The following is a 21,952-nucleotide window of genomic DNA, read 5'->3' on the forward strand; positions in this document are numbered from 1 at the left end:
TCTTGTGGTGTGTGGCTGCCAGTCATATATTGTTGTAACTCTTCGTCCAGCCTCCATTGTTGAGATGTGTCCAAGCCAACTTATTCTCTGTGCTTTGATGAAGTTAACTTTGTTCCTTCCTTTTATTAGATTATCTAGTTCATCATTTGTTTTAATTCTCCAGGAGCCATCGAGGTTTCTTGATGGCCCGAAGATCTTTCTTAGAATTTTCATTTCAAAGACTAAAAGTCTGTGTTTAATGGCTTCTTCGAGTGTCCAGGTTTCGCAGGCATAGATTACTGTTGGTCGAATTACCATCTGGTATAATCTTTGTTTGGCTGTTTTAGAAATAAGTTTACTTTTAAGCACTATTAAATGTGCAGTATATGCTTTATTTCCAATTGCTAACCTCTCTTTAATCTCTTCGATAGTGTTATCTGAATTAACTATAGACCCTAAATATTTATAATGAGAAACTTGTTCTATATTTACGTCACTGCATCTGAGAGTGGATGTATATTATAAGCTTAATTTCAGGAGGTTTTTAACACTTTGCATTGTAGAACATGTTACATTAGAGAATGGCTCATTTAGAATAAATGGTAAACTGAAAATATTAAGACATGAATACCATCTGTTCTAGAGGAAGCCATTCATAATTATAAGTAACAATACATGTGCAACAGGAATTAGAAGGTATGGCCACATCATGCAAATGGAGTACTGTACAGTTGCTAGACAGGTTGCAGAATAGAACCTAAAAGGAAAAAGGTGGTGTGGCAGACCAGTTAACACATGGAAGGATTGGATTAGGGACAGCATGCAAAGAAGAAACCTCAAGAGCTCTAGAGGAAACAAATCATGTCTTTGGGTTGAGGAAACTGTGTATTCACAGAAAATCTCCTGTAATAATAAAATAACAAGTACGACTTAGGATGGAATTATTTAGAAGAAATAGTAAATCTTAGATGTTTTTTTGTAATAAAGGGCACTCTGATTCATTCATATTTGGGCTGTAACATGGTTGAGTTTAAAAAACAACTTATGGGCGGTACATCACTAATTAAGAAAATGTCAGGAAAGGCTGCGCCATAGCTCAAGTGGTTATTCACTGGCTTCCCACTGCGGCGGCCTGGGTTCGATCCCGGGTCTGGTCAAGTGGGAATTTGTGGTGGACAAAGTGGCGCTGGGACGGGTTTTCTCCAAGTACTTCAGTTTCCCCTGCCAATCTTCATTCCACCAAATTCTCCATCATCATAATCACCCGGGGAAGATACGGTAAGCCAATCAGTGGCTGCTGTGCCAAGTGGACCCAGTTTGACTCCACACCCACTAACTGAATTTAAAAAAAGTCAGGAAAGACCCCTACATATGTAATTGAATCGATTATATCAGTGAAGAAGTTTTTAACAGCATTGATGGAGAAACTAAAGTAAGTGTTGACCCCACTCTGTGTTGGCCTTTTGTTAGGATGCACTTTCCTGTGAAGTGTCAAATTATGTCTAATACATTCCTTTTAATTCCAAGTAGAGTACTAAGGGCATCATGCATACATATAAATTGCCAATGATCATTATTTTTGGCTGAATATGCTTGAAAGTAACAGGAGTCATATACTGATAGAGTTTTTTTTAATGCTAGTGGGGTGGGACTAAGTCCCTTGTACTGCGGCCACTTCTGGCCTATTGTACCAGCCCCAGATGATGGATGAGGGTGACTGTGGAGCAGTTGGTGGAATGAAGATTGGCAGGGGAAACTGAAGTACTCAGAGAAAACCTTCCCCAGGGCCACTTTGTCCACCACAAATCCCACTTGACCAGACCAGGGTTCGAACCTGGGCTGCTGCGGTGGGAAGCCAGTGACTAACCGCTTGAGCTATGGCATGGCCTACTGATAGAATTTACTCAAGTATATTTTATGCTGTTCATGAAGATGTGAATTCAAATAGTCATGAGTATTGTCACATATATGAGTGATTGTAGATGGGTTTTGGATTGGTGATTGGATTTATTGAACACGTATACATAAACTAGTAACTACAAGTACATGCTGCAGTATATTTTCATTGTGTTACATACATAGCTTATGAAGTGTCCACTTTTGTTATCCTGCTGGTTTCACATTAGAGCTGTTGATATGATTTTTCTGATCTAGTCATTATGAACATGTTCTGTGTGCATGTTTTGTAATGGAAATAAACTTTCCAAATATTCATAAACTAAGTTACATCCCTTGATAAATAACATCCATGTAAAATGTTAAGAGTACTCACAGAATAGATATGACACACTGAAATGAGAGATTGCTTACATGTTGTCGATCTATTATGTTCATATATGTGGTAATGTGCTGCAGTTTATCACTATGGTAACCTGAACCTGTGTAATTTTTGAGCTTTCACTCACCGTTAACAAAAGTTTTTTTTTAGATTTAGAGGAATAATTCAAATGTAAATATTGCCTTGCTAGCTCTAGAGGCCCACAGGGCAGAAAAAGCAATGACTGTGGATACATTAAAACATCTCCATGGGTCATTGAAGTCTTGTCCTGGAGAAGATGTAATTGCTGAAGACCCAAAAGCTCTACGATCCAGTGTTGAATTAATGCCACACCAAAAACAAGCATTGGCATGGCTCATATGGAGAGAAAGTCACAAACCTTACGGTGGAATTCTTGGTAAGTTTTTTGTTTATTGTAATTTATACCATAATTTGAGTGTGAATGTATGCCTATAATCGGTCATGTTATTAGTTGCCAAAAGCGTTTTGAAAAGCACCAAATCTGATATTTAGAAGCTGAAGACAAAGGTAGTTCAGTAATTATAACTCCTTGTGCCAAGAACTTTTTGGAATATCAGTGTTTTGTTGAAGATTTTTCATACTTTGTAAGTACAGTGGAACCCCGTTTAATATTTCTCAATTTAATGTCTTCCTCCATTTGACGTTAATTTCAGTCATTCCAAATCAGTAATCTCGATGTTAATTTTCCTCGCTTTAAGTGTTTCCCCAGTTTAGTGTTCCAGGTCACTGATCCCCAGAGAAACCGTAAATGGGGATTTCACTGTACCTGTAATCCTGTCGCAGCACAAGCAGAAATAGTTTCTTGACATTGGGTGTTGCCATGTCTCATTATGGTGCCTGGAATGATGTCTAATATGATGAAACAAAGTAAGCATGAAGAGGCCGTTTGATGTACTACAGGAATGTACTCCCATGAACATCCTTTTGTGCAGCCCATCAAAGTGTATGAATGAAATATGAATTGTCCCCACAGTTGTGCCGTCTGTCCGCTCTGCTATCACTTGTACCACTTGTACCGCCTTACGGTCTGCTACCACCGCACCATCACTCTCCGGCACCTTTCGGCTCCGTCTACCCTTCCTCAATCAGAGGAGGAAACGGTGCTCCGTCATACGGCTCTTGTGCTGTGCTCGCACGCTCCCTAAGTTAGAGTAAGGGATCCAAGCTAGCAGCTTGGTAAATCTAGTTACAAATGATGGCAATCAATATATTAACAAATAACAGAATTTAATAAACACAACTAACACATAAACAAAGACAAGAATTCATCGTCATTACAGTGCACGAGCCCAAGAAATTAAACAGAACAACTCAACTAATTGCACATTTACTGGCGCAACAATTTGCCTTGGGTGCATGAAAACATAACTACCACTTCCTAGCCTGGGCAGAGGCTGAGTCTAAATCAAATACACAATATAAATTATAAAAACAGGTTTAACTAAACTGGTACGAGGCGCCGCCATACTACAAACCCAACGACGGGCGACCATGGGCAATCTCGCCGGCCGCGAACCAGCCCTCTACTTGCCGAAACCAAATTTGGACTCCCAGCCGAACAGGAATTTGACAATCACTCCGGCTGGCTCGGCGCCGCGAGCAAGGCCCTATGGATCCATAACCAGAACTGTCCTCCAAACTCGAATTGACTTCCAAGCAAGGCTCCCAGGGGTAGAAAGGAGGGGAGAGGGCAACACCACGTGACCCAGTCCCGCATGGGGATGGGGTGGGGGATAAGTCTAAGAACCTCAATCAAGGGGCTGGAAGCCCATGATGTCATACTGGAGCCTCTGCATGGCTCACAGTGTTTATTACTTTATGATAGAAGAAGAAAGGTTGAGTTGTAACCTGTTCTCAAGGGCATTACTGGAGATTTATTGGCCCAGTGACAAAATCATCATAAGCATTGATACTTCAATCCCATTGAGTTACCAACTGCAGGAAGCCCGTCTCATAGAATTCTTTAGTCTGGTGGGTGAAACCAGTTTTACACGACTTTCTAATTTGGTTTTATATCTCCTGAGTGTCTTATTCAGAACTCAAAGATTTATGACGAATGAATTCAAATTTTAATGTTCTGTATAGTTTTACAGTATAATTATGTTCATATTTTTATTTTCAGCTGATGATATGGGATTGGGGAAAACCCTTACGATGATTTCTTTACTTCTCAAGACCAAAGAAGAAAGGGAGAATAAAGTTATTGTTGAGGAAGATGCAGATAGTGAAGAAAGTGATGGAAGTGAAAGCTCTTGGCTTTTAAAGAGAAGGAAGTGTAAGTATTACTGTCTCACTGAAATAACTTCTGTTCTTTTGGTTTTTTACACAGTGGAGTGCTTTATTATAATAATTTTGTATCTGTTGCATTTTTAATGCTTCTGTGGGAACTGCCCACATTCAAGCAAGTGTGACAACGCAAGCNTATATAGTGAACACACATATTGAGTGACTTGATTGCTTACTTTGTAAAGACCAATTGGAAGTATATTATGATGTGTAATGACTTCTGTGTATTCTAAAAGTCTTGAGATATTAGTGAACAATTTTGGGGTATGTTAAGATGATGTAAATGTTATAAGCCATTCTACTGACTTGTGTAATATTAAATTATGGCTTTCATGATAAGACTTAATTTGGTACTCCAGTAGAAATCCACTGATGTTTCTGAGGAATGTCAGTGGACTTCTACCAGAGTACACAACATTACATCTCATAAGACAGTACTCTTAATAGTCACTGGTGTGGGATCCTTAAGTTGCAAGAATTAATCTAATTTTTGTTATTTTTGGTGATATACATTATCCCAGGCATTATTTAACAGCCATTTGTTAAGCTGTTTCAAAGACTACAGTTGAAATTTTCTCATGTACCAGTAATTCTGATATTAAGCCTGAATTTTACTCTTCTTATTAAGTTTTTGAATATGAAAAAATTGTGCCTTTGTTTTTCATGGGCATTTAAAATGTCAGTGATTATTTCGCATTTCACAAGTCCAAATAACTTGGGCCCTGCAAGTCCAGTCTGGGAAAGGAGGCCATGGGCAGAGCAGTACAGTCTTGAGTCAGCAGTTAGGAAGTGAAGTTCATGAGCCATAAGGGCATGAAGAATAGACCTTGTTAGAAGACTGTAATCAGGCAACGCCTAGTTAGTTGTGAGATATGCACCAGCTAGTGAGAACTGGAGCCGTGGAACATGGAAGCTAAGGAAACTATGACATTGGGTGGTGAAGACAGAGCAGAGTGAGAAGACTTTAATGCACACTGTTGTGCACTGTATAATGTGTGAATTGGCAGTTGTGCTATAATTAATTGTAGTTGTGAGTTTCAAGAGTTCAGTAAATCCAGTTACCAATCCAAAACCCATGTCTAGTCACTTACCACATGACAGTATATCCTTCTACATTTCCTTTTAATTAGCTCTGTTAGCTTCTAATATCCTCCTCGGTATTATCAGGTACCTTTGTTCTCAGTTCTTCCATTAGATTGAGAAACCAAGATTCACGTACCTATAAACCACCCATTCAGACTTTTGTGTCATAAAAATTTGAATATAGAAAACTATACTTTTGCCTGTGGTTCTGTATGGGTGTGAAACTTGGTCTCTTACATTAAGGGAGGAACATAGACTGAGGGTGTTGAGAATATTTGGACCGAAGAAGGATGAAGTGACAGGAGGCTGGAGAAAACTGCATAATTAGGAGCATCATAATTTGTACTCTTCTCCAAGTATAATTAGAATGATCAAGTCAAGGAGGATGAGGTGTGCAGGGCATGTAGCACAAATGGGGAGAAGAGGAATGCATATAGGATATTGGTGGGAAAACCAGAAGGGAAGAGACCACTGGGAAAACCAAGGCATAGGTGGGTGGACAATATTAAAATGGATCTTAGAGATAGGATGGTATGGATTGGATTAATCTGGCTCAGGATAGGGACCAGTGGAGGGCTCCTGTGAACACAGTAATGAACCTTCAGGTTCCGTAAAATTCTGGGAAATTCTTGAGTAGCTGCAGATTTGGCTTCTCCTCAAGAAGGGCTTAGCTCCATAAGTAAATAAGAGTTTAATATATGTATCTTGAATTCATTTGTTGTGTCTTATATTTCTCAACAGGTGAAAAAGGAGGAACATTAGTCATTTGCCCAGCAAGTCTTCTTAATCAGTGGGAAGGAGAAGTAAATAAACGAGTTAAACAAGGTGTAATAAACTTAGAGATCTACCATGGTACATCTCGAGAATCAAAACCTCATCGGTGAGCATTCCCTATTTCTAGTACCTCTTCTTTGTTATGTGCTGTAGAGTTGAGAACAGGTAGAAGGTAAACTAAAGTTATTCCTGGGCTTAAGTAATTAAGTGTCACAACCATGGAGACGTATGGGGTTGTGGAGGTATGGTACTAGGTGGAGGCAAATAGTCATCTTCATGCTTCTACTTGTTGTTTAGGAGACTGGGTGGACCACAGAGCTAGTCTGGATTGAAGATGGCAGTGACATGTTCCTCTGAAATATCAGTTGACTACATGACATAATGTTCAAGAAGATAGATCTTTTAATAACCACTACTGTGAAAACTTCAAATTCTGCATTAAAATACTGATATATTTGGCATATGTTCAATAAAATTGTTATTAATTTTACCATTCTGTGATGTATACATCTTTCTGTTGCACTCCTTTTGTGTTATATATTTACATGACATGCTATAAACCTGCAGCATAATTTTCCAAGTTGTCTTGTTCATGTAAATTATTATAAGGATTACAGAAGTAAAACATTTGGAATGTATGTAGTTTGAATTTCAGCTGGGAACCAGCTATCCTGACTGAGGTTATTTCATGATTTTCATGAGCCTTCCAAGTCAATGCCAGTATATACCATAATTTAGACCATTTCCCCCCATATCGTTCCCTATTCATTATTCATAATTATTGTACCACATGTGTCATTTGATAACATAATCTCAGGAATAATGAAATATTTAATAATTCGTTAATGCAACCTGTACCTTTTTTACTTTTACTTGGACTTGTAACTGAAACCTTCTTAATGGTTTGTTTCCAAAGAAACCACTTACCACTGATGTGCCCCAGAGCATGTCTGCAGGCTGTGGTCTTCAGGACACCATGCAGTCCGATAGATCTGATTGGCCATAACTCATAAGACCACAGTCTAAATTTTCACCACTGTGAAGATCTCAAATCTCTCATAGCATATCTGTATTTACATCTTATACAAAAGAAAGCTGCGATAACTAATAATTGTTTGTTGCCTAATTTTGAAGACTTGCAAAACGTGACATGGTAGTAACAACATACAATATAGTCAGATCAGAAGGAGGAGTTATTTCCTGCCAGAAGGGATCCAGTAGTGCTGTGGACCGTTCAAAGCAAGTAAGTCTTTCATCACATAAATGTCGTTTTGTTGCTTTACATTGTGTTATGCAATTGTCTTTGTAGTAATTTATAATGTATTTTACTGTGTTCTGTTGATTTTTGCTTGAAAATGATCCTCATAAGGGGATTTTTTTGATGCATATTAATGTCAATTTAATTGTTGGTGGTTCTACTAAAATAGAATTTTCCAGAGTGTGAATCTACCAGTCAGCTTTCTTTAAATATGACAGTCTGATGACAAGAGTTTTTATTTGATAATCTTAAAATGACATGGTAGTACTTGATTTCACTCCACAGTGATAACACACTGCTGAAAAATCTTTTTTTTTTTTTTTATATTATTTTCTAGTCCATTAAATTTTTGTATAACTTAATTTTGTGGATGTTGCATGTCTTGATTTATGTATCCAATATTTTTAGGGCACTTTGTTTGGTGTTAAATGGGAAAGAATTATCTTGGATGAGGCCCACACAGTTCGCAACCACAAAAGCAAGACCTCCATTGCAGTCTGTGCCTTGAAATCCAAATTCCGATGGGCCCTCACAGGGACTCCAATTCATAACAAGGAGTTGGATTTATATTCATTGCTGAAATTCCTGAGATGTACACCCTTTGATGATTTAACTGTGAGTAGATATTGCAGAAACATGAAGCAAGACATCTTTAGTTCTGTATTGACATAACTTTTACATTTCTCGTTTCATGCGATGAAAATTGTAATGTGTTATTAAAAACAGACATTGGAAACAGATGTGAGTACTTATTGTCATTAATCAAAGGTAATCTATACTAATTCTAATGTAACAATATTTGGTGTCTAAATTCGTGTAATTTTTTTCAAAGTGACAGAGTACTCTGTTTGTTGAAGATAATATATTGTAACATGGGTGGACACAGCATTGCTAGGTAACTGACTGGCAAACACACATCATAGCAATGAATGCACAACAATAGGGCATCCATTGCTAGGCAATTCAAGGGTGGACACGCCCGACAACAATACATAATATCCATTGCCGAACTGTGGTGTGTTTTCTGTGGCTGGTCCTTGCCAAGCCTATATATGGAGCAGTGAAGACTGTTCGAGCAGATTCAACAGGAAGATGTCGATATGGGAGAAGACCAGGATGGAGATCAGATCAGTGATCAGCAAGAGGAGAACCAACAGAAGCCTTCTTGTATCATAGTTACAAGGAACATTAGAGTGTGTCCTTGTTTCTTGGAATTCTGCCATTATGTCTATGTTCAGAGCCTTATTAATAGTCCTGTATCATTAGTGAATAGAGTAAGGGTAGTCTGTGTAGTCACATCAGAATTTCAGGATTATGGGGCCTTTGGATGTTGTCCATTATCCAGTATTCTAAAGAACACTAAGGAACACAACATTTCAGGAACTGGCTTTGTTTCAATCCTCAGTTAACAGGGTGGGAGATACCTGCTCTTTTGGGTTTGTTAGAAAGAGCTGACCCCAATCATTCTCATGCACCATTGTCAGAACACTCTAGAATCTATTTACAGCAGAATTGGCTAGAAATTAACCATGCAGCTGATACTGGATTTTTATTTTAAGAAATTTGATGTAAAGTTGTGGTTCATTGTAAGCAGTATTAATAATTGGACAGGGTATGTTTTGAATTAATTATGCTTATAAATGATTGAATGAATATCTATCTTAATTTTAGGGTACAAGTTATGTACATATTCCTTATAAGAAACATTTAATAGTTGGGATTTCATATCTAAACTTATGGTTTATTTATTTATTTATGATCTTAAGAGCATGTTATTTTTAATTATACCTTCTGCCCAGGAGCTGGGGTAGCACAGTCGATATAGACTGGCTACGGGCTCGACTGCAGAGAGGTCAGATTTCGAGTCGGTAGGGTCAAGAATTTTCTCTTCTCCACATTGTCCAGACTGGTTCTGTGGCCTACCCAGCTTCCTATACAGTGTGTACTGGGGTCTCTTTCCCTAGGGGTAAAGTGACTGGGGTGTGAAGCTGACAACTCACCTCCAACCAGTGCCTAGTTCAAGAAAATAGGGAGCTATACATTCACTCCCCCATACACCTTTGTGGCATAATGCTTAATTAGCTAAGTACAGGGACAACTTTATCTTTATACCTTCTGCCCATATTTTATATATATATTAGTTGGCTTTGTAGATAGTCTAGTGTACATTATTTAACCAGTTGAACTGTTACATTCCTCTGTAATATAGTACTTTTCAGTTATCTTGCTCATTAATTATCTTCTCATGAACTTCAATATTGAACTCAATTTAATTTCATAGGTGTGGCGTCGATGGGTCGATAATAAAAGTGCTGGAGGAATGCAGCGATTAAATACTGTGATGAATTCTTTGATGCTGCGTAGAACAAAAGAGCAACTTCAAAGCAAGGGAGCGCTTTCTTGCCTGCCAGAAAAGCAAATATATGAGCTCACTGTAAAACTTGACAAAGAAGAGTTTGAAGTCTACCAAACAGTTCTAAACTTATCTAGGTAACTATACACTCATAATTTTATGAAGTTAGTTGCCCTGCACTGTTACAGTGCAGACTGGTTATGTAACTGCTTTTTACTCCGTATGTTTAGTGATTCACATTGAATTTTCTAGGCACTCTGTTTTCACGTATTCTTTTCATAAAATAACCAACTCTATGGAAACAAATAGTGCTTTGATAAAGTTGTTTTCAGAATTATTTGTTATACAAAAAATAAAGAAGTTTTTAAAGGTTTTAAAACTTTGATTACCATGGTTTAGTCATTAATTGGTTTACCACAGTAGTTTGGTGGTCTGGTGGCCAGCCGACACACACAGGACCTACACAATACTGATGACCTGTTGTGAAAGAATATGACCATCACTGCAATTTGCAGCAAGATCCTATTCAACTTAAAAATTCCATTTCTTTAACAAAACATATTTTAAGTGCTGGGGTTGAGACAACGCATACACGGAATACGTGTGAAACATTTCCTATGAAGTGTTGGTTGCCTACTGATGATGACAGTCATTGGCCGAAACATGTAAAGGCTCTAGTTGATTATTAAAAAACATTATTGCACTTGATGGAATTCATTCCTAATTTTAACTTATATGAAATAGCAGTATATAAGAGGCCAGGTGGAAGAAATTATCAGCATTTAATTTTGTATCATGGTTCTGTAATATTACAGTATGTAGTAATTTATGTATGGTTTCTTAATTTCAGGACTTTGTTTGCCCAGTTCTTGGCACAGAAAATAGAAAAGGAACAGATGGTGGAAATGAAATTTGGTCAGTCGTGTAACCCCATATATATGCAAAATGGTGAGATATATATATATAAAATGATGTGACCTAAGAGAAGTTTTTATCTAAATTTACTATAAACGAGTCAGTTGAGGTAGGTAGTGGCACTTGCCAGAATGAGAACACAAAGACGTATATACATGTGCAGTAGCCTTTTGTTAGGTTACATAATATTTTGAAGATACGTCACAACATTTCGTAATTTATGGAATAATCATAATGACTTACTTACCTTCTTACTTACTTACTCATGGAGCTGATGAGCCCTTCTGGAGAAGCTGCCAATTCTGCAGCTACTCAATTTCTCAGCATTTTATGGAACCTGAAGGTTCATCACTGTGTTCACAAGAGCCAGATCTATCCAATCCATACCATCCCAACCATCCTATCTCTCTAGGATTCATTCTAATATTGTCCACCCACCTACGCCTTGGTCTTCCCTATGGACTTTCATAATGACTAAAGCAGAGAAAATTTGATGAGATATTGAATCTTTTAATGTTGATTTCTCTTGCCACATCAGGGTTTATTTATGTCAGAGAACCCTTATTTACATCTTTGTCTGCATCCTGGCATTGATACTTGCGCAGTTGCTGACCATTTTACCTGAAAGTTCAAAAGCTTATTATTGAACAGTCAGCTGACATTTTGGAAGGTGGGAGTTCATCATACTTGTCTTCTTTCTGATTTCTGGCTGTGTTAACAGATTGCATACCAGATATGATAATTGTTGTAAATATAAGTCTTAAACTTAGCGGTGGTCAAGCTTACGACCATTGAGATGATTAGTCTCCCATTGTAGTGTAATATATGTAAGATAGGCATGATCTGCTCTGTAAACCTTGTACTGACAGAGGACTTCTGTGTAGTACAAAAGGAAGAATTTTCATTAATATGACAACCTTACCACCATCTGTGAGCCAGTTGTGTAAAAGATGTGGGAGCCTTGACCATCTCCCAACCCTATGGGCCTGCACGGCCTGTTACAGGGATAGCTTTACCTTTTTATGTAAAGAAACGTGAAGAAAACATACAGTTTCACCAAAATAGAGTGATGTTACACAAAATGAAATGAAACTAAATAGTAAATGTTCCGTGGTTCCAAATTTTGATAAACAGTCAACTCTCGATTAACCGGTTTGCGGCTTAACCGGGGCTACTGAGGCTTTTTTGAGGCTTATATGTTTATTAATATTCATTCACTTTTGTTTCACATGGTGAGTTGTAACACTATTTTCACACTAGTGTGAACCGAGCTCTGCATTCTTTGGTCCCATTATGCTAACAGAATGTTCTAGGGTAGGGGTGAAAGAATGCAAGGATTTGTGGAAAGTTTCAAGGACAGATACACCACCCCAGTTGGTCTCTTTGTATTGATCTTCAAGTGCGTTAGCAAAATGTCAGGGTTTAAAATGAAGCGTGTTGTGTTAAGTATTCAACAGAAACTCGTGTGAGCTGGGCTTCGAAATGTTAAGCAGTGACAAAACCTAAGTTCAGTGGGGGTGCAGCCAGAAGAGCGGGAAGAAAGTGAGAATGAGGAAGAGGTGGACAGTGCTGCTAGTAAGAAAATATCACATGGTGCTGCTCTTAATCATTTGGAATCCTTACTAGACTATCTTGAGAGTGAAGAGAACAGTTTATTAAGTGACAAGCTAATATTATGTAGGCTTCATACGGATATCCATAAAAAGGAAAATGCCATGAAAAAGCAAACGACAGTACTAATTTTTTCAAGTGTTAAGTGTCAATATTCATAAAAAGTGTTGGATATTATTGAACACTGTGATTGAAATAACTAATTCATACTTCAGTATAATGTAAAAAAAGTATTAAATAGGCCATGAGATGACATAAAAATGAGGTTGAGAAAATTTAAATACAGGTAGGCCTATAGTATTATGAAGGTACAGTATTACAGTACTACTTTTAATAACAATTGTCTTAACAGGGTTTTCAATTAATCGTGATTTCCATGTCCACCATTATCCCAGATAATCGAGAGTTTACCGTATTAAGGAAATATGATATCAGTGTCATAGATGCCTTTATGAATATTCTCTGTTAGATTAATATAAATTGTTAAAAGGTGAATAAAGAAGTGTTTCTTTTTGTAGATACATGCACAGCATTTCTGTAGTCCAATTAAATGCCATGGACCTGAAAATATGATGGGCTGCTTAAATCTGGTAAACATTGCTGTAATCCCACTTTTAATGACATTGCATGAATGTTACATATCCACATTAGATGTGTGTTGAGGCCCATTTCACAAAGTGTATTTTTCTGAACATTGTTGCATCTGTGTGTATGCATGGAAAGTGGACAGTTTATCTGACTGCTTTTGACAATATTGGAGACCTTTACAAAAAATGTTGGTAATACTGAATTTTGGTCCATATTGGAGAGTTTTGACTCCACATGAACTGTGTGAAGGCTACCGAAATTGTAATGTTCATAATATTACCCTTCCAACTGTGTAAAAATAAATTCATGAAAAATTGTGATTTTGATGTGAAACTGTAAATATGTTTCTCTATAATGTCTACATGTTTGGCCACCTGAGTGACTCAAGTTTTGTTTGTAGAGAAATCGTTCCCATATGAGATGAATGACGAACTGAAAGCTATGCACCAAAAAATGAACAGCATGGGTGACATAAAGACATTTCATATATTGGTTCTGCTTCTCAGGTTACGGCAAATATGCTGTCATCCAGGACTTATTGAGAGTGTGAGTAGATTTGTACCAGTAATGAAACTTCATTAGTACAATTTTATTGTAGTCACACAGCAGTGAACTTGTATCTTCTGATCAAAGGGACAAATCAGGAAATGAAAACTCCAGTTTGTTAGGAAAGAAAGGATAAGTATTATCAGAAAATGAGTGCAAGCCCAGGATGCTGAGGTATATCAGGTTTCTCAGACAGACCTAAATTGTAGGTAACTTGAATAAGATCAAAAGGATGATCTTGAATAATGAATTGGTAAATTTTGGGTTACTGTCCTGGGATATGCCTGGAGGGTATGTAAACACCCATGATAAATCCTCACACTAACCAGTATCCTGGTAGTAATTTTAATCTCAAAACTCACGTCTAGAACACAGAAGTGCTAAGAATTACACATTACAACAAGCTTTTTTTTCAGTCGCTTCATAAAGTAACAATACGGGATAGCAATAAACTTAAATGAATACGTACAAGTCATAGCATGATTGAACTTCATTAGTCATGTTATGGAAGCAGCTGAGAAAGGAATTAAAAGAATTGCACTTCAGAATAATGTGCTCTAAAGAATCTTCCAAAGACTACTCTCACCTATCAAGGTTTGCCTGTAAGTTGGAAAGTATAAATTTTTATTGACATTGTTGGCAAATAATGACTTTTGAACGCATTTGCTCCTATAGCCAAGTTTGGCCACTTACTAGGATTTTTTCCACATTACCATATCCAACCTAGGGCCAGTAATAACTCACAATGATGACAAAATATTTCTTTATCACAACACACTTTGAGAACATAATCTTTTCCTCTGTTGCTAGAGGGTGTATGTAGCTGCCTTTTGTAATCCTTTGCACATATTTAAATGTTTATTATTCATTTCTTTACCATAAAATAGTACAAAATACTAGTGTACTTTTAAAATAAGTGATGTGGGTTGTAAGCCAGCACCAAAGTTGCTGACAGTGATAGTGTTAATGAATAGCTATCAGGTGCATTGATTAACTGAAGTGGGCGCTTGGGTAAGGAAGTTCATTTTTCTATAAGCCATCATAGTTTATTAAAGTACTTAATTGATTTTATTGCAGATGCTAGACAAAGAAAGTTGTGAAAACGATGGAATAGAAGATGAAACTGGACTAGATGTTGACCTTCTTTCACAGCTTAGCAACATGGGCCTTGATGATAGGAAAGAAAAAGAATCAGTGGATGCTGATGGATTAGTTAAAAGAAAAGTTCTAGTGCACAGTAACCCTGTTTTCAAGAAGGACAGACTCAGTTCTAAAGTAAGTGTGTAAAACAGGTATGAAATAAAGGGTACTTGTATTGTTTTCCTCTTGCTTTTTTGTTTCCTGCAAGTGTAAGATAAGTTTAAGCGAAAATAATAAAATTACTCAAGAACTTTGGTAATTGTCGCAGTTCCTCCATAATTCAGTGTATAATTTTGATACAGAGAGATGGGTATGTATCATTTCAGCTGGTGGGATGTCTCAATATGAGCAATTAAATAGCTACATACGATATTCAATGATTTACTTACTTTAGTATTTGAAGTGGTCATAAAATATCTTTTATATATTGTGACATGTTGCGCTATGGATGACGCCCCTCCCTCCCCGCCACCCGTGACATGCCGAGCGGAGCCAAAGTGAGCCGAGTCCCAGCATGCTGGTCGCTATGCAAAGCGAGTAAACACCGGTTGCTAAGCAAAGCCGGTAAACAGTGGTTGCTAGAGATGACGGTAATAACAGTGGTACCCATTACGTAACAGGCAAACACAGCATCAGACACCAGTGGTCCCTATTACATAACCGTTTTCCCGTTGTCCAGCTGAGGGTTTATAAGAGACCTACACTGCCTGCGAAGACAGTTAAAGTGTATCAGCCGCCGAAGTGTGTTCTCAAGGCAGCAGTTACGAGTTACGAGTTACAAGTTAGCCAGCAGTGAGTCAGTTAACCAGTCAATAGCTGTCTATCTTTCATCGGAGTATTTGTGATACTGCCGATGGCAGTAATGTTGAGCTTGTATATTGTGTGATTGTAAGAGCGAGTGTAAAATAAAATTCGCTGTATCCAGTAAGGCGTGAAATTATTTGTCGCGTTATACACCCAACACGTGACAATATTTTGGCATGTAGACCCATTGCTAGGCAACAATCATGAAACATGCAACTATGCAACAATGATTGCTAAGCATCAGCTTTGCAAACAGTCATGTTTCCATGGCAACAAGAGAACACAGCAATAATGGAAGAGACGTTTTCCATGCAGTCTTTGCCAAGATGTTACAACCAGGACCAGTTAGCAGTTGCAGTCAGAGAACCACTGGGGTCCAGTCATTTTTAGCTTTTGCTCCTAGAAACTGGTAGCTATGGCTGTAAAGTGTTTGGGAACCCAGAAGAAGGGGAATGTCCACCATTGGAAGCCACTACCAAGCAACGGCAGTGAAGACGTGACTGTGGACTCTAGTGTGTGTGTGTGTGTGTAATAGTGAATTGTAAAGTGTAGTCACACACTGTATCAAAGAGTGCAATAAATTGAGTTATCAATCCAAAATCTGGCTATAGTCACACTCCTATCACATGACAGTATATTTGCTCAGCATTGTACATACAAGATACATCTGTAAGTAGACTTTATGCAACAGACATAATTAAAAGTAACTTCAACTGGAAAAATGACTAATGTTTGCAATTATTACAGTGTAAATTTGGTCTATTAGAGAATATTCTCATTATAGTTTTTATTCTCAAAGTTGTCTTTCAAATTCTAGTCTTGAACTAAGAAGTCATTCAGATACATTCCTAGTTATTAGGTAGATAATATTAGCACAGATACCTGATTTCAAGTTTAGTAACTACTAAATGTTTAAATATTTGGACTTATGAAATGATATAAAGTTGTCCCTGTGCTTAATTAGTTGAGCACTATACCGTGAAAATGTGGGAAGTGAAGGTATAGTGTAGCCTTTCTTGACATCAGTATTAGGTGGAGGTGAGTGGTCAGCTTGACACCCCTGCTACTTTACTTAGGTATTGCAATTATTATCTTATCCATTCAGGTAAAATTCCACAATTAAGATTGTGTTTTTATATGACAATGCCAATTTCATTTCATTTCATTCACCTTCCATAAATCCTGTAGATAATACATTCTCATGCGGATGTGAGATCGTCCTAGTTAGTGACAACTAAGAATTGCAGTTGTCATCCAATAGCATACACATATGTAATAAAATACTGATAAACGTATAAAATATAATAAATAAGTTAATTTTAGTAGTAAAAGTAATGGCAAACCTTATACAATTTGTACAGTTTTATACAACTCTATTAATTAAAAATCCAATAGTTAAAACACAATGTCATTAATGAGTTTTGTATAACATGCATTAATAGTATAATAAATTGAAATATAAACTAGTATACAGTGATATAAAGATTGTGTATATCTAAAATAAGCAACTAAAAACCAGAACACAGACTGACAATCTAGTCTTCTTTTAATTGTAAAGCAAGACAGCTACTTGCATCTTAAAAAGATCTATAACAAATATTCCTGTAAAGAATAAAAAAATGTAAATGTAAAAATTGTTAGTGTCACTCGATATATCCTTAATATGTTGTAGATTATTATAGACCTTTGTTCCTACACAATAAACTCCATTTTGGTATTTACTCAAATTTACAAGAGGCTGATGGAGATTTTTTTGCTCTCTGGTATATATTCTATGAATCTCTGAATTTACTATGAATTTATTTCTGTAATCTTGCATGTTGAAGTTTTACTTTTTCGCGCACATTTGCAAGAGGTGACTACAGTTTAATACTACAAAGCTGGATTCCATATATATGCCATCTGTTGTTCACAGAATGTTTCTTCTTTCCTACCAGATGCGTGCCTTATTCATTGAGCTTGAAGAAAAGGTTATGAACAAAGGTGACAATGCTGTAATTGTGTCCCAGTTTACTTCAGTGCTGGAATTGGTGCATCAACACCTGAAGACAAATAATGTCAAATGCCTGGTGCTTACAGGATCTGTACCAGTCAAAGAGCGCATGGCCTTGGTGGATCAGTTCAACAGTTCATTGAAGAGACCCATGGTGAGCGCTGCTATTTTGATACTGGATATATTGGTTATGGAGTGGTGAAATATACATGTTAGCTCATTCAGTAACTGTGGTTTGTGCCCCATAGTCTCTTTAACATCAATCTGAATTGGTGAAAGTTATCAGTGTAAAATTTCTTTAAATATAATTTTTGTAAGTACTTCATTAATAGAGGAGTGCATACATTGTCACCGAGACAGCGTGGTTTAACCCATTATTTGAACTGCTGTGTCTTGTGTTATGTATTTATTATAGAACAGTGTGTCAGTATAAAGTCTATGAAGTTATTAAGGGTTCTTGCTGTTCACTGGCACAAAATTACAGGGACTAAAGTTATTAAAAGTCTCTGGTATGGTATTTTCATCGTTACATTCCTGTGGTCTGTAATCTTATTTCGGCTTTCACAGTTTAGCCATGTCATGGGTTGAAGTTTTTCCAAAATTTTGGTGTACCTTACAGTCCCTGAATGAATGAGGGAGGAGGATGATGGGTCCCAACGCATAGGTGTCAAAGTGAAAGTAGGGTGGGGCATGTGGAGGATAATGTCATCCAATGAGAAGGAGCCATGGCTCAATATATAATTTTCACTGTGAGAGTAAGGAGTGGGGAGTGAAACCCAGTGGTTAACCATGGGGTCCCTTTCCACAGGATAACATCACACTTCACTACCCCACCCCTACTTCATTGCGAGATGTGTATATTGGGCTGCATCTTTCAGCACACAGCGCCCATATACAGCTTTGTAGTCTGTCTTTGTGCAAAATGTTGACTACCTGACAGTTATCAGACACAAACCCATAAGGTTCTGTGTTTATCCAATGTTTGTAATTCATAACAAACAAAATAGTTTGATACTTGTTTGTGGATATATTTATGATGTGTCACAACTCCAAGTTTGATATACAGTGGTTCATCTGTTATAGCTTGATTACAATGTGATGACACATGCACATAAGTCAGTTTTCATGTATGAGTTGAGCAGATGAGTCCACGTTCTCTTACAGCAGATATGAAATGTAGACAGTTCAGTTTGCTGCTGACAGCTAATTTCTTCATTGGAGTGGCTCATAACAGGCTTACTTACCCCACTGTCCTGTTTTCCTTTCACTTCCCCTTCTTCAAGCAGGTTTTGTGCCATCACATAATGATCAAGTTATACTGCTACATTGAATTCTGTGTAGATTCTGACAGAAAGTGTTGACCTTTGTCAGTCATGCATTGCATTATTGTGGTGACACATGTCTGTGGTCTCACTGGTTGAGCATTGCGGTTTTCTGTTAGCCCTCCTAGTGCTGGGACATCTAAAATTCCCTGTTCCCAGATGATAAAGGTTAATATCACTGTTGTGTTGGAAGATGCACTTCATAACCAAGAGATCACAGTTTGAAAGTTCAGATGCTTGCATACTGTTCCTTTAGATACCATCAGAAATATATTACTGTATATCTCCCTGCAGATTATGCTGCTCTCTCTGACTGCTGGAGGTGTTGGTCTGAATCTCATTGGAGGGAATCATCTGTTTCTACTTGACCCCCACTGGAATCCACAGCTGGAAGCTCAGGCATTTGACAGAATATATCGTGTCGGACAGAGAAAATCTGTTCACATATACAAGTAATGTGAAAAGTTTACTATTAAAGTGTGTTATCATTTACTTAAATTAAAGTGGATGACAGGGCTGGAAGTGGGCGTGAATGCACCTTCCATGTGGGTACAGAGAAGTATTTTAATGAAGCTATTTCCAGTGCCTTAAGACATTATAACTGTCATTCCTAAAGGAAGGAATTCCCACAACTCCATTGTAATAATTTCCTTTATAATACATTGGTCATTCCAGGCTTTTCTAATGATCTGGAGAATTTCCTCAATTCTGGAAAGCTCTTCCATCCTCTGATGATTCATTGGTTATGTAGGTGATGTCATATTTTAAAACTCAGTTTTAATTTTGTACAAAATTTCTGTTCTCCATAACACACAGTATGGGTTTGATTTGGGCATTTTGGTTTCCATCTTCAGCAGACTGTGATTAAATGAATGTTTGAGGTGGATATGAATATGGGGAGCTTGAGAATTATTTGTACAGTGGTATATACCGTGATGTAATGGTGCCTTCCATTGTCCAGCACGTTTTTCTGTACTTTTCTCAAAACAAGGATCACAGACTTATGAATATAAACTTGCCAAATAAAAATTAAATTAAATAATATATGCTGGCATTGTCAAAGTCTATACTGTTCACCAGTATGTATATTTATAGCAGGAAGAAAACATTAGTATGAAACATCAAAGCCATGAAGCTTAAAGAGAATGATGTATTATCATTTCCAGTCTTTATCAGTTGCTAAAGTTCAGTTTTATATGTGAGGCTGATGTTACAGAATATCGTACTGCTAACAGAATATATATTGTCATGTACATTGCTTGCACTTGTAAATATAATGCATATAAAGTATCATCTATGGGAAGAACTGATCACTTAATTATACATTTTGACTATTTTAAATTTGTCAGAAGTAATGTGGAAGATTTATGCTATTACCATGTTGATAATAGACCTATTTCTTATGATTATGAAGAAGAATGTGTGTCTGTCCATTTGTTCTTTGTACAGTTCCACACTCTTGCACCTGTTTGGACCAAATTTAGCATGATGGCAGAGGAGCTCCCAGGAGAGGTTTTAGACAGTTGAAAATAATGGTATGCCAACTAGGGGCCAAAACGTGAAATGTCAGCTCCTCAAAACAGGCTTTACTGATCAGAGCCATTGCTCCCCCTTGTGCCCCAGGATGATTCCTGGTACTCATTTCTGTTAGAGGTAGAGGCTCAGTTGACCCCAAGGCCATAGTGTGGCTGGAAGGATTAGGTAAATTTATAAAAATCCACTTCATCGGGACACCCACGACTTTCTAGCTTGTAGAAAAGTACCTCAACCAACTATGCTACCGCGTGCCCCCTGGTATAATGTATATTACTGAATCAATTGTGAATGTCAACATTTGGTTCACTTTATGAATATAATTCTGTATACTTATTTCTTAATTTCTTTAAAAATGTTACACCTATTATTATTTTCTTGTACAGGTTCATCTCTGAAGATACGATTGAGCAACAAATTAAAAAACTGCAGACAAACAAAATGGCTTTGGCCTCCAGTGTGTTAACAGGTACAAAGCATCACAGAGCAAACAAACTTTCTTTGGATGACCTCAAGATGCTCTTCAACTTCCATGCACCAAACTAAATAGTCCCAGTCTGGGTATACAGTTGTGAAAATGCTTGATGATATGCGTGATATGATTAAATGGATTCAGCTGACCGTCTTTCATTTTTGAGACTTTGATGTTTTATTTACTATATATCATCATCCATGCAAAGAACAGAGTGAAGTTAAAGATTTGTAGTTGAGATTGCCGTCTAAATGCTCAGTTTACCACAACTTTCTGTTTTAGCAAGAACATTAATATAAAGCATAATGCTGTGGTTTCATTGTTCGTATTCAGTCAGCATGAAAATTAGTGATCGTATGTATAACAGAAGAATTACATTTTGTCTTTGCCAGGTAAATAAGACAGTATTGATTCTCCTCTTCCTGTTACATTATAGATTTGATAACATAATATTGTGGCATGCAACAGTGCAACTTCTGACACCAAATATGTCACATGTAGGAGGGTATGCATGATGAAATGACGGGTTCTAGTTCAGATGATTGGATTTATTAACAGCTTGGTTACACGCAATCTCTCAGTTACACTGAAATTACAGCGCTATCAATGATTTACATACACCTCATAATCCACTGTTGCAAGCACACATGAAGTCTTCTAAATCAAACTTGACATCCTCACAGGCAATCTTCTGTATTCCTTGATCCACTTCACTTGCTTCTGCCACTCTCAACTGCTAGACTTCAACTCATACTGAATACTGAATACTCATGTTATGTAGCTTCCGGGTCGACCACACAGAAATCAGCCTATTGCCCAACAACAGACTCCATAGAGAGCACACTGCTGCTTGGCAACAGATATCAGGTATTGTTGTTAGGTGTGTTTACTGAATGTCGTGCAGCAATGGGATGAGTGGGAGTATATGACGTCACTTGCACTTCCTGTTGCGCCATCCAAGCGTTCACATAGTTGTCGCCTAGCAACGCGCCGATG

The 21,952-nt window shown here is 37.4% G+C and overlaps 1 protein-coding gene across 5 annotated transcripts in view; it reads left to right on the plus strand.

The window, feature by feature from the left end:
• The window catches only part of LOC111861975 (transcription termination factor 2), a 42,919-nt gene extending 21,547 nt beyond the window's left edge, over positions 1-21,372 (plus strand). For all 5 annotated transcript variants that reach the window (XM_023846968.2, XM_023846969.2, XM_023846970.2 and 2 more), the window contains 12 exons: positions 2,448-2,654; positions 4,401-4,553; positions 6,389-6,527; positions 7,556-7,664; positions 8,088-8,294; positions 9,961-10,169; positions 10,883-10,980; positions 13,547-13,692; positions 14,770-14,967; positions 17,574-17,783; positions 19,246-19,403; positions 20,871-21,372. In XM_023846968.2, the coding sequence (XP_023702736.1) occupies positions 2,448-2,654; positions 4,401-4,553; positions 6,389-6,527; positions 7,556-7,664; positions 8,088-8,294; positions 9,961-10,169; positions 10,883-10,980; positions 13,547-13,692; positions 14,770-14,967; positions 17,574-17,783; positions 19,246-19,403; positions 20,871-21,030 (1,994 nt within the window). In that variant the 3' untranslated portion in view covers positions 21,031-21,372. The remainder of the gene's footprint in view (positions 1-2,447; positions 2,655-4,400; positions 4,554-6,388; positions 6,528-7,555; positions 7,665-8,087; positions 8,295-9,960; positions 10,170-10,882; positions 10,981-13,546; positions 13,693-14,769; positions 14,968-17,573; positions 17,784-19,245; positions 19,404-20,870) is intronic.
• Positions 21,373-21,952: the final 580 nt, after the last annotated feature.

The sequence above is a fragment of the Cryptotermes secundus genome, unplaced genomic scaffold (assembly GCF_002891405.2).
Source record: "Cryptotermes secundus unplaced genomic scaffold, Csec_1.0 scaffold181, whole genome shotgun sequence".
NCBI classification, from domain to species: domain Eukaryota; kingdom Metazoa; phylum Arthropoda; class Insecta; order Blattodea; family Kalotermitidae; genus Cryptotermes; species Cryptotermes secundus.